The sequence below is a fragment of the Hordeum vulgare genome, chromosome 1H (genome assembly GCF_904849725.1).
Source record: "Hordeum vulgare subsp. vulgare chromosome 1H, MorexV3_pseudomolecules_assembly, whole genome shotgun sequence".
NCBI classification, from domain to species: domain Eukaryota; kingdom Viridiplantae; phylum Streptophyta; class Magnoliopsida; order Poales; family Poaceae; genus Hordeum; species Hordeum vulgare.
The window spans coordinates 513202628-513215496 of NC_058518.1; the positions used below are offsets into that span (position 1 = coordinate 513202628).

The 12869-nt window shown below is 44.0% G+C and overlaps 1 protein-coding gene across 2 annotated transcripts; it reads right to left on the reverse strand.

The window, feature by feature from the left end:
• LOC123421558 (probable protein kinase At2g41970) lies at nt 1–2450 on the reverse strand. 2 transcript variants are annotated; one of them, XM_045107565.1, is made up of 8 exons: nt 2338–2450; nt 1942–2089; nt 1568–1821; nt 1314–1440; nt 920–1193; nt 675–807; nt 496–582; nt 1–414 (listed from the first exon to the last, which is right to left on the reverse strand). In XM_045107565.1, the coding sequence occupies exons 2-8, from the start codon at nt 2024–2026 to the stop codon at nt 280–282; spliced, it is 1095 nt and encodes a 364-aa protein (XP_044963500.1). In that variant the 5' UTR covers nt 2027–2089; nt 2338–2450; the 3' UTR covers nt 1–279. The 2 variants fall into 2 exon arrangements, with proteins under 2 accessions (XP_044963500.1, XP_044963499.1); XM_045107564.1 differs by lacking the exon at nt 2338–2450 and having other exon boundaries at nt 76–414; nt 1942–2206.
• Nucleotides 2451–12869: the final 10419 nt, after the last annotated feature.

A 12869-nucleotide genomic window follows, 5' to 3' on the forward strand; every position in this document is an offset into this window, starting at 1 on the left:
GTAGAAACCTATGTATTATAGTGTATTTCATACATAGCAAATATATGCATAACCATAAAAGACTGCTAACATAACAAAGTACATTCTTTTCTGTTCCTGTTCAATCTGTCTACACAGTTTTCCGTTTGAAAATTTTGGCATCACAAGATTTTGATCCTAGCACCGCCACAGGTGGTCTGCCTGTGACCTAGACAAATCAAGTAGATGATCTATAGATATAACACATGGAACCATGCAAGAGTTCATTCAGGCTTCTTTGTGCCGCCTAGCGCTGATCGATCAGGGTCTCGGTGCCTCGGCGGCGGGTCCAGCCGGTTTTTGGTTGAGAAGGGGCTGAATCGCCTTCACGACGATCGTCATGTTCGGTCTGAAGTCGGATTCGTACTGAACGCACAGCGCTGCCACTGCCGCTAGCTGAAAACACGAAGACACAACTTGGGTACGGACACCTACAGTTAAATTTTACAGTTTGCCGGACTTGCCACAGTGCCATACCTTGGCGACGGCCTTTGGAGGGTAGTCACTGTTGAGCTTTGGATCAACACATTGCTTTACTTTATCTTCGCTCAACCTTGGAGTGGCCTGTCTCACAGGATAAGGAAACACATATAAATAAGTCGAACATCCATAACAATACACCGATAAGTTTATCCGAAAGTTATTAAATATGATACCCAAGTAACAAGACTTTGCTGCCCTTTCGGCATTGTGTGATCGACCGGTTTTCTTCCTGTCAGTAGTTCTAGTAGGATCACACCGAAGCTGTAGACGTCACTCTTTTGGTTGATTTGCCCTGTCATGGCATATCTGAATATTACCGAATCCCAAACAGCAAAATAAAATGTGAGCAAGGTAGCAAAACTGAGAGCATATATAAATTTGATATGTCACTAAAAAAAAATCATCTGGTCAGTCTTACTCGGGAGCGTGGTATCCAAAAGTTCCTAGCACACGAGTCGAGTGTAACCGGGCAGCAGTGTCGGTGCCCTGGTTTGTCAGGTTGAAGTCGGCAATCTTGGAGCTGAATTCGTCGAATATTAGGATATTACTCGACCGAATATCTCGATGAACAATCGATGGTTGGACTTTCTCATGTAGGTACTCTAGCCCCCTCGCCGCTCCGTAAGCTATCTTCACGCGCTGAGCCCAGTTGAGCACCGGCCCGGGTTCAGCGCCCTGCACTCCTTTCTTTCCTGCAGCGGCCGTAAGAATTAATCGGTAAGTTACAGTTATTACATTATGTTGATTTAGCAGTCACCTTGACATATATATATAGATCAAGAATAAGAATTGTGGTAAGAGTAGAGACGCACCGTGCAAGATATTATGCAAAGAACCCATGGTTGCAAATTGATAGGCCAGCATACGGTTCCCTTCCTCCATGCAATAGCCCAGGAGTTCCACAAAGTACTCGTTCTTAAGCTTGGAGACCATTGCTAGCTATGGCAATGAGATCAATCATGAGAAGTAAGAATCCAAAGGAAATAGAATCAACTTGTTATGGCAATTAATTAATGCGGCATCATCATCACCATCATCTATCATCTGGGTCGGCAGGGGCACGCACCTGAGCAGAGAAATCAGGGTCGGACTCCTGCGAGGCGCTGGGATCGAGCTTCTTGATCACGGCGGGGCGGCCATCGCTGAGGGTACAGTTGTAGACGCGGCCGTAGGAGCCCTCGCCGATGAGGGCCTTGTCGCTGAAATTGTTGGTCATCTTGTTGAGCTCGTCCAGCGGTATCGCCGGCACGTCGATGGTGAGGACCTTGGGCGGCCCTCCGGGCCTCTGGGCGCCGGGCCCCCTCGGCCCGCCTCTGTTGCCTGCGCCAACGTCGTTTGGTTCATCAGAAAAGTGTCACCAGACCGAGATCTGCGAGCACGTACGGGAGACGTGGAAAGGTAGATAAATGAGCGGCGACGACGGTGCGTGTGAGTGGATACCGGGAGCGTTGACGTTGGGCGGCGGAGCGGCTTGGTTCGCCGGCGGGCCGTAGGTGTCCTCCTCGGCGCTGCCGCAGCAAGACATTGTTCTCGCCGGCCGGACACGACGATGGGTTGGTCGATTTGGGGGCGGTCAGCAGATCATGACCTGGATGGACGTACATTCCCAACAACAGAATTGGATCGATATATATATGAACACATCCTCCAACCCCCAAAGAAAATAAATCGGATCAACGAGTAGTAATCCAATCAAGATTTGGAAATTCTGGCAATGTGCCAATGGATCTTGCTCGATCCTCCAATTAATTAATCCCCAGAGAAAATAAATGGGATCAACGATACAATGGAAGGAACACAAGCCGGCGATTTTCAATGGAGCATGAACATTATTACCTCCCCGAAAAATTCCCACCGGAGAATGGTCGTCGGTGGATCAAGAACAGCGGCAGTGTTTTGTTTCCAGGCAAGAGATTAGTGGTGGGGAAGGACGGGGGCTCCTCTTTTCGCGCCAAAGGAGGCTCCTCTTCCGTTTTAACTGCTTCCTTTACTTTGTGCTCCTGCCGTACGTGTCCTATTATTTCTTTTTAATATTTTTGGGGGAGCCGTGTCCTATTATTAGCATGCGACATGTTACATCATGAGAGTGAGAGCGCCTTCCATGCAAAATGGTCGTCTTCATCCTTGAGGATTTTATTTTGTTACTACTTGGTTCACATAAGCACTTGTCAGTCTTTCATGCTCAAAGAGAGCCCGATAGCTAGGGTGTACGTTTGTCTATTCATCCTCATTTTGTCATGACTGCATTTTGTCCGTTTGAATCAGCTCAACGGACATCCGTATCCATTTTCGTAATCGAGTTGGCGTCGGTCTCGAACGCGGACATAACTCATTTTTAAACGGCGCGAAAAAAAAATTATAATAAATATTCTGAAAATATAAAAATCATTAATTAAACATTAATGCCGGCGTGTGATATTTCCACGAGTCCACATTACAATAAATAGAAAATTTAATAAACTAAAAACAAAGAGACGCGCTTCCCTAGGCGTCCTCCTCGTCGTCGTCGGGGCCAGTAAGGTTGACGAGCGTCGGCGTCGGGCTAGCCTAGGGGAAAGCCGTCTCTCAGGCGGTGGCGTCATTCGCCGGTGGCTGCATCGGCGCTTATTGGGCAGCACGTCGCTCCTCCTCCTCTGCTTCGGTCTCGCGCTCCATCAGCTCGATCCATCGGGTCTCTGCGCTCTCCTCCGACACCCGCCGCTGCCGTCAGTGCTCTGGGTAGGCCACCTCCTGCCCTGGCATTGCACCCAACTAGACGGGTGGCGCGCTGAGCCACTCGCGCACCACCCCGTCCCAGTCGTACAGCTCGGGCCTGAAGACCAGCAACACTTGCTCGGCGAGGGACAGCGGGGCCAGCGGCGGTACGACGCACTCGTCGACGGCGTAGAGCGTCATGGCCTCCGCCAGCTACTTCTGGTAGGCCGCCTCCTCCTCCTTGAGGCGTGCTTCCTCCTCGTTTGCACGCAGGACGGCCGCCGGCGCATTCTGGTATGCGGTCTCTGCTTCCTGGTCTTCTTCTCGCACGACGAGGGACGGGGGTGGCATCCCAGCCACCACATCGCGAACGCCATGTCCGCGCTGCTCCTCGTGCTCCCACGCAAACCAGGCCTCCCATTCGGAAGAGTCTGCAGCGTACACGGGGTTGTGTCGCTGCTCTGGTGTCAGCTGCTGCCGTGAGCGCCTCACCTCCTCCGCCCGCACCGACCACGGCATCACTGGTAGTGGGATCCTCTCCGGATCCAAATGTCAGTCATGTGGCAGCGTGCCATCAAGGTAGGGGAGGCGGACGCGGTGCTCCCAGTGCCACCTCGCCTGGTGCACTGGTATGCTGACCCGCTGTCGAGGCGTACGGGAAGATGCCGTCGACGGGAGCGCGCGGATAGGGATGGTGGGGGACTTGCCCTTGTCTTTGCTCGAGAAGAAACCAATGATGGATAGGGTTTGCCGCAGGCGGGGGAGCAGCGGGTGGCTAGATGTGGATGGAGGCGACTTTTGAAAGAGGATGTGCCCCCCTCCCTCCCCGCGCACTCGGATTAAAAAAGGACGCATTTTTGTCGTGGACACGTGGGCATGTAGTGGGCGATAGTTGTTAATAAAGACGATGTTGGCTTTGACCGGATGGCACTTGTGGACGGGCGTGGACATGAGAAGGAGTGCGCCGCGTCCGCTTCGCGCCCGCGCCGACGCATTTCAAACGCAATTTTGGGCCAGAAATGAGTCCACGCGAACACGAATCTGATGAGTTTTGGGTTTGGGTCGGCATGTTGGGCCTCCGCTTTTGTCCGTGCCGATCCAAACGGATGCGGACGAACGATTTGGTTCGCTGCATTGGAGTTGCTCTTAGATCTGTAATTGATGGCTAAGATTAATGTTGAGGATATCCCTTGTACCTAGCATTTTGATCGGCTCGGTATTAGAGATTAACCGGAAATCGATCGACTATTAGTCGGTCAATTTTTCCTTGCAATTCCGAGCTTTCAGAGCACTAATAAGGTAATAATCAAAACAACCATCAGTGTGTTTTAAGACTTTAAATGTGATAATACTACATCAATATAGAACTACACATTACATGTCAAAAAATGAATCAGTGATAAACAAAAAAAGACAAAAATACAACACAAGTCCTATCAAATAGGGGATGAACTGTGATGTACGGGAGGCTACATGGGGGCATGGGGGAGGGGGGGGGGCTGTTTTGGTGTTTCTCATCAAAGGGGCCGGTCCGATTAGTTCATAGATTCCTGATTAATAGCTCGGCCAGATCATAAATAGCATAGATAAGATATAATCTTAACGGTCATCCACTGATAAACGATAAATCGGTGAATCGGATGATATATGAAACATTGAACTATAGCAATCAAATTTGACATGCACTCTATTTGATAGAGACCCATCGTTGAACGTGCAACGGTGGGTTTCTATCAAGTAGAGTGCATGTTAAATTCGATGCCTATAGTTCATTGATTATTAGATCGATTAGATATATGTCCACTTTTAAAGGGGCGCTGCTAGCAACACACAAATACACACCCACGTCAAATTCATGGGGCCAGCACATTGCCTTTCGATCCGTAGCTTAAAAGAAAAATGTAACGGTCAGGCTTTGTTAGTTATGTTGGATTTTCCTTGTTTATTTTTAAGAAAACATTATTTCAAAATTATTTTATCACTTTTTTTCAGAAAGTACCTGGTTTTACAACTAAAACCCAAATTATGTTCATAAATATAAGTAAATGTTTGTGCGTATATAAAAAATGTTCAAAGATAATCCAGTATACACATTTTTTTAAACAATCAGTTAAATATCAGTTCTTAAGATTAAAAAATATTCATCATGCATTTGAAAAACAATTATCATGAAAGCTCAATCGTAATCAATTAAAAATTCCATTCTGTATATCATAAATATTCTGAGTGTTTCTAGAAAGGGTTCAACGTGTATTAAAATGTTAAAGTCGACTTGTTAATAGATTGTGATACATTAAAAAAGTTCAATGTGTAAGCAAAAAATGGTCAACGTTTTTTCTAAATGTCCAATATGTATTAAAAATATATATATAATATTATTTGAAAATATTCATCATCCATTTAAAAGAAGTTTAATGTGTATTTAAAAATTGTTCAACAATGTATTAAGAAACGTTTAAACTGTAGTAAAATATTATCGACATTACTGAAATTGTGTATCATATATTTAAATGTGGTCAATGTGTATTTCAAATTACTCTGTATGTTTTCCTAAAATATTCACCCGTAAAAAATGGCAAATTAATAAGAGAGATGAATGAAAAATTGAAATGAAAAAGGAAAGAAGAAGATGGAAAGGAACACAAAGGAAAAATGAACCAAAGGACAATACGAGACTCTTTTCGGAGGCACCATGCTAGTCCACATCATCAAAATTATTTGAAGCTTTAGATTTTTAATTTTTGGCATGGATTATGAATTTATTAATTTTTTATTGCGAGATCCGTAGTTGTGCAATAGTTGTGCCAATATTTATTTATTTTTGAATTGTAAGAGTGGGTATCTATTTACTTGAATCTATGGTAAATTCAAAGCCAATAGTTGTTTATTTTCCTTTTTAGGCCATTGGTTACTATGCTGAGGATAAGATTAGATTTGCTTCCACCTTTTGGCAGGGCGCCGCTAGCAGCACACGCACCCACATCTAACTGAGGTGGGCAGACCCATTGGCTTACCATCACTAACTTAAAATAAATCTCAACCGTTATTGTGCATTGAAACTGGATATGATCATGGCTTATGACAGAGTGGAGTGGGAATATTTGCACGCAATCATGCTCAAATTGGGTTTTACAGAAGATGGGTCGATATTGTTATGAGTTTGTTAAGGACGGTGAAATCCTCAGTTTTGCTTAATGGAAAAAAGATTGCAAGAGTTCACACCATCACGTGGAATCCGATAGAGAGACCCAATCTCCATGTACCTCTTCCTAATAGGAGATTCATGCTTCTTAAAATCTATAGACGAGTCATCAAACATGAGTGGGTAAAGGTGGCAACTTCTGCATCACCATTTAATCCCTTGTTATCTGCAGATGACAGCCTGCTGTTTTCAAGACAAGTGGGGACGGGACAAATGATGTAAACCAGTTGCTAACCACATATTGTCAGGCTTCTGGCCACAGGCCCGACCCATAGGCCGGGCAAACGGGGCACCAGCCCTGGGCCCCAGGGAGGCAGGTCCCCTGGTTCAGGTAGTAGTTCGTATTAGCATAACTAGCAAAAGGACTCGTGCGTTGCAACGGGAGAAAAACAATTATAATCTCCAATGGTGCTGATCATATTATGTCTTTGAAATTTTAGGACATTTCTTGAAAGGCATGAACATTTTTTGAATTAGCAAACATTTTTTTCAATTGCACTTAAAAAATAACACACAAACTTTTTTTCAAAATCATGGACTTTTATTGTTTTCACCAACATTGTTCTCAAAATTATGAACATTTTTCTGAATATGCGAATATTTTTACAAAAATCCTGAGCATTTTTTGAATCCACAAACATTTTATATTTTCTTCAAACTTTTATTTCAAAATTCCCAGTTTTATAAATTGCAAAAGTTTTTAAAAGTTCTAAATTATTTAAACTAAAAAATGGAACAGAAAAATGAAAATAAAAAATGAGACTAAAAACAGAGGCACGAACTGTTTTTAAGATTTTTACACGGACTTTTGTTTAAAATCGTTGATTTTTTTTATTTTATGGACATTTTCTCAAAGTTTAAACATTTTTTCATATGCAAACATTTTTCAAAACTCCTGAGTAGTTTTGAATTCTCAAAAAAAAATATGTTTTTTTGAATATTTTATTTCGAAATTCTCAGTTTCTTAAAATTGAGAAAAGTTGTTTGAAGTTCTAAATTATTTAAAGTAGAAAAACAAAATGGAACTGAAAATAAAAATAAAAAAACTAAACTAAAGAAACAGGCGCCCACGCATGGGCCGGCCCAAACAGGTGTGTTGCATCTTTTTCCAACGGCGAGAGCGTAATATAGGAGGTGCCTACATGGGCCGGTCCAGTCCAGAGATTTTTCCTGTTTGAAACGTTTTTTATGACTTACAGGTGGCATTGGTTGGTAATTTTAGTAACTTTAAGGGCAATTTGGATGACGTACGGAAGAAGCACTATTTGCTTTATTAGTAGGTAAGATCAGCATGAGCCCAATGTAAGTACGAAAAAATGGCCTAAGGAATAGCTCATCAGGCAAAACGAACGAAGAAATCAATGGACTAGTGACTCCTCTACTCGCCGAAATCACAGACTCCCAAGAACAACGCCGCCACTGACTGTCGTGCCTCTCGCCCTCTCCGCTTCCAAAGTTGCGGCGAGCCATTAATGGAACCTACGTCGTTAACTCATTCCCCAACTAGCTCTCATTCCTCGCTCCTCATCAACTCGACTTTGGAGCACTCCCCATCAACTGGACTTTGGAGAGACGAAAACGGTACATGTACTTCTTTCTTTCCAGTAATCTTGTTCCTCGATTGAACGATTGATTGACAAACAGCTCTACGTTCCGGCACCGATGATTCCAGATCGCACATCCATCACATATTCATATCTGAACGTGTCTTCTTCTGCTTTCCATTGGATCGAAATCTGAGAGAATGCTCAAGAAGGAGATTAGGAGAAGGGGGAAATTTGATTCACTTCAGGCGTGTCTTATTGTTCATGTTGATTGTTGCGGTGTATGTATAAGCCACTCACATCCACATGAATCGGTTTCCAGGTGCTTTTGATCCCTGTATTAACATATCTTCAAGAAAGTATTTGTCTGGTAGTAGAATCCCAAAAGGGATCAATTGCTAAGTTTTTCAAAAGTAGTACTTTTTTATCATCATAGTTAGTATAAACACGAAATACTCAGTTTGCTTTACTATGCCTTACGCAGGATAGTTATTATTGTAAAGAATTTTGAAGTGAAGAACTTGGCAGATTGGGGATGATCCAGAAACAAATGTAAGTTTATCCATTAATCTCATATCTTATGGTAACACGAACGTTTTAAGTTGCAACCATTTTTGAGAAGGCTATTTGTTTTGCAAAAAGAAAAAAAAAGATGTGTCCACTAACAATTAGGAAATTGATCTTTTCTAGAGCTATATTGTTTCATTACTATCATGATATGGTCTTCTTGATCGATAAGTAGTTGTACTCTCAGTCTTAGAGTAGAAAGATCAGTAATCTATGATATGTACTGCATATTTACTTTGGTTTCCAAAAACAATTGAGATTTTGTTTGTCAAAGGGCTCCATGTTCTTGTCTTACCCTTGGACCCCGTATATATGTAGGCCGCCCCTGTCTGGCCAGGGCATAAACTATGATAAATTTCCATTTTCTTCAGCAAGGGATGCACAGATAATGTTAGGGATGAAGTAAAAGCATCGTTGCATATTCCAAATGAAACATTGAATGAAAAATATTGGGGTATGCCATCTGATGTGGGTGCTTTCAAGATTGGGACTTTCAAGTACTTAAGACTAATTTGTGGAGCAGAGTGGAATGATGGATAGAGAAAACCATCTCCTTAGCTGGTAAGGAAGTATTGATTAAGTCGGTTGCACAAGATGTGCATGTTTATTCTATATCTTTCTTTAACATTCCTAGGGGACCGTGTGAACAATTGAATAAGTTGATTCGGAAATTCTGGTGAGGAAGCAAAGATGGCTATAGCAAGCCCAACTGGATCTCTTGGGATACTATGACACAACCAAAGTACATGGGAGGACTATATTTCAAAGATTTTGAGCTCTTTAATCTGGCTCCTCTAGCAAAGCAGTCATGGACTATTCTTCAAACTCCAGAATCGCTCAGTGCAAAAATCTTCAAAGCTGTTTATTTTACTTTGGATACAATTTTGGCAGCCACCCAAGATAGGTATGGAGAGCCATTTCGGAGGAACGTGATAAATTGAAACATGACTTATAAGGCGGATAGGAAATGGAACCTCGGCCCATATATGGAACGATAACTGGATACCGAAGGATGTAATGATGCGCGTGCACCTTCAGCTATCAGTCTAACACCCCCACCCCCACATTCCTTTTTTACCTTACTTGTCATACCACTGCTAAATGGTACAGAGTAAAAATCGTTGAGGCTTGCCTACCGATTGATGTGCCAGTCATCCTCAGCATTATGGTGTGTACTAGGGATATGGATGATATTTGGGCATGGAATTTTGAGAAAATTGGGAGCTTCTCTGTCGGATCGGCTTATAAAATGATGATCGCAACAAAAGTAAAAGGGGAATCTTGGTTAGATGGTTCCTCGGGATCATCGAGCAATGAGAGAGCCGCGACATAATCGAGATTACTATGAAAGACTCTACTCCCGGGCAAGATATGCATGTTTTTGTGGAGACTAGTGAAAAACTCGCTGCCAACGGAGGATGTGAGAGCACATAGAAAAATGTTCGTCACAAGCTCTTGTGCCTTGTGTGGAGCTGTTGATTCGTGGATGCATTCTCTTCTTGAGTGTACTATGGCACGATGTGTTTGGGCACTAGTTGATGGAGAATTGGTGAAACATTGTTGTGAAACAACGGAACCTACTGCAAGGCAATGGTATTTCACTACTAGGAAAAGCCCTAGTAATAACGTGGGGTATTTGTCCAGCAGTAGCGCAGGGCCCCGCATTACTGCTAGGGTGCTACTGCTAACTTTTAACGGTAGTGCGGATTGACCCTGAGCTACTGCTAGTTACCTGTAGCATGGGCCAGAACCATCGCCACTACTGCCTAATTATGAATTAAAAAATTCAATCCATGGTTGGTCCTGCTGCAGGGCTTCCTCGTCCTCTCCATCCATAGCTAATGTTGGTCCTAGAGGGGATGTAGTCGTCCATGGTGATGGTGCTTCCTCGCCTAACTCGTCCACGCACCTCTCCTCTGCTGCTGCTACAAAAGAAGAGAAAAAAGGTTAGAAGAGGAAGAAAGAGATTGAGAGGAGTTGGAGGAGTAACTCCCGGGTAGCCGTCGGATTTGGACCAGACGCCCTGTCCCGGCAAGGAGGTGGAAATAGTTGCATCCATGTCGTCTCACCTCCTTGGAGGCACCGTTGAGGAGTTCTCTCTCTACACACCCTCGGATCCAGTTCTTCGGATGAAAACCTTAGGCCCGGTTGGGTCGGACGACGGTGTCGGCATCGTCGCTTCCTCCTTGGGGCGTCGTCTTGAAGAGCTTTGGATCTCGTTTGCACGCTCCATGGGCTAGACGCTCGCGACATTGCGGTTGGCTGGGGGGCGTCGAGCAATGTGGATGATCTGCGCAGCTTCTTTTGTCGCAACGATGGTCGCTTCAAGCGGAGTAGGAATTGTTGCTGTGTTCTGGTAGTCGGTCTCATCCGGCGTGTTCGAGGGGTCGTCGTGCCTCTTTTGTCTTCTGAAGTCGGAGTTGTTTGAAGAGGAGCCTTGCGGTGACGATGACGAGAGAGGGTGGTTAGTTCTGGCGCTGGCTCGGCGCAGGTCCGACGCTTTTTTATCCTACAATGCTCGTCGATAGAGTCGAAGCTGCCTAGTCGTCAGCGCGTGTGGTTGACTGTTTGGCGTTGTACGACGCAGGCCTGTGAGTTCGCGTGCGGTGGAGGCTTCATCGGTGGTCGTCGATGATGAGGTCGGAGTCGCCTTCGTGGAGGCGTGATGATGATGATGCCGGATTGCAACCTCGACGGAGCTCTCTCCCTTGACAGCGTGTGTGCGTTCTTGTGTAGGTTGCCAGGTCGTCGTGTGTGCCTTGTTTTGGCGAGCGCATTGTGACGATTTTAGTCCGGTTTTTCATTTATTAACCGGATAACTCTTTTCGACCTTTTTTAATTGAATCGGACCCTAAGGAACCGCGTTTCAAAAAATCCTTGAAAAAAGGGGATAAAATAACTAGAGAACGATACCACGTGTACTGCTCCCTTCGTGCTCCAGTTCGCTCCCAAAATGCTAGCCAAAAATGCTAAATCGTGCTTATAGTGACTAGTGCTTAGTGCACGCCTTTGGCAGTCCTGACGTGGGCCACAGCCCATTAACAAATGCCTCTGGCGGTCTTTTTAGAGCGTTAATTTTGGAAAATGTCGATGACATACAAAAGATTCTGTTCCAGTTTTCTTTCCTTTCTTCTTTCTGTTTATTATATGGGGAACGTTACACGTCCGTCGGTTGATTTCTAAAAATTATGCGTCACCTGCGCAACCGTTGGATACCTGAGCTGATAGCCGTTTGATCTCGTGTCCACATCCCGTCGCATGATCAGTCGTTATTTCCTGCAACAAACGGTTTGTTGCAAAAACTAGACACTCTTCCTCGACTCCGAGAGAGCTGCGCCCTGCGCGGCGCCGCCGTCCGACAGAGTTGCGCCCCGCGTGGCGTCGCCACCAGCCCACCACCGACGTGCAGGAGCAAAACTGTAGTCTTCGAGCTGATGACACCGAGAAGCATGGGTTAATTTCTGAAACATCATCTCCGTCGCAGAAACAATGACCATGTTGTAGTAATAATTCCTAAAACAACATTCGCGTTGTAGAAATAACTCCTGAAACAAACAGTCGGCGGATCGCCATCAGATCTCGCAATGTAGCGGTCGCGTGTGGTCCTTTATTTTTGCAGCAAAGATCATGTTGCAGAAACCTTTGTAACATAGATCTTGCTACACAAATTTTTGCAACATAGATCATGTTACAATTTTTTTACAGCAAAGATCATGTTGCAGAAAGAGGAGTAGAGAGCCAAGCGGTGGAGAAAAGCAAATTGGTTGAGCGAGAGTAGAGCGATGCCCTAGGTTGAATCTGCCGGCTGAGTGTTAGACTTTTCCTTATTATATTATGCTTTTACTGGCTATTCCTATTTACTTCTCCTTTTTTATAAATATTATTTTCCTGTAAACTGAATCTTTTGTATGCCGTGGAAAAAATTCACGAGTTTTTTAGCAATTTCATCAAAAAATAATTAAATGTGTGAACATTCTTTGAGTGGTACGTACATTTTTTATATTTCATGAATTGTTTTCAAAAATTGCATGAACAGAAAAATTACATTTCCTGAAATAACATTAAATATATGAATATTATCTTGTTTGGTGTTCTCACTATCAATTGGTTCTCTCATGTCTGAGTTGTCTCTTCATCTAGTTTTTGAGCGAAAGTTATCTACTTCACTTAGCAGGCTACGTATAGACTAAGCTGGGATGTGCTCTTCAAAATCAAGGTAGCTTCCAGCAGCCCGATTAGGCCCAACACAAGCAAATGACTTTGGAGGGTGAATGGTAAAAAAATGGACTTTTGAGGGGTCAAACAGATCCTGGTAAAAATTTCTAAGCACCATAAATAAGGTTAGGTGGTTATGTATTGTA

Bases quoted from the DNA above. Each gene is read 5' to 3' on its own strand.
- LOC123421558 (XM_045107565.1), bottom strand. From the start codon at position 2,026: ATGTCTTGCTGCGGCAGCGCCGAGGAGGACACCTACGGCCCGCCGGCG. The intron at 1,441-1,567 runs GTGCGTGCCCCT...TCATTGCCATAG, and splicing joins ACCCTGATTTCTCTGCTCAG to CTAGCAATGGTCTCCAAGCT. The intron at 415-495 runs GTATGGCACTGT...TCGTGTTTTCAG, and splicing joins CTCCAAAGGCCGTCGCCAAG to CTAGCGGCAGTGGCAGCGCT.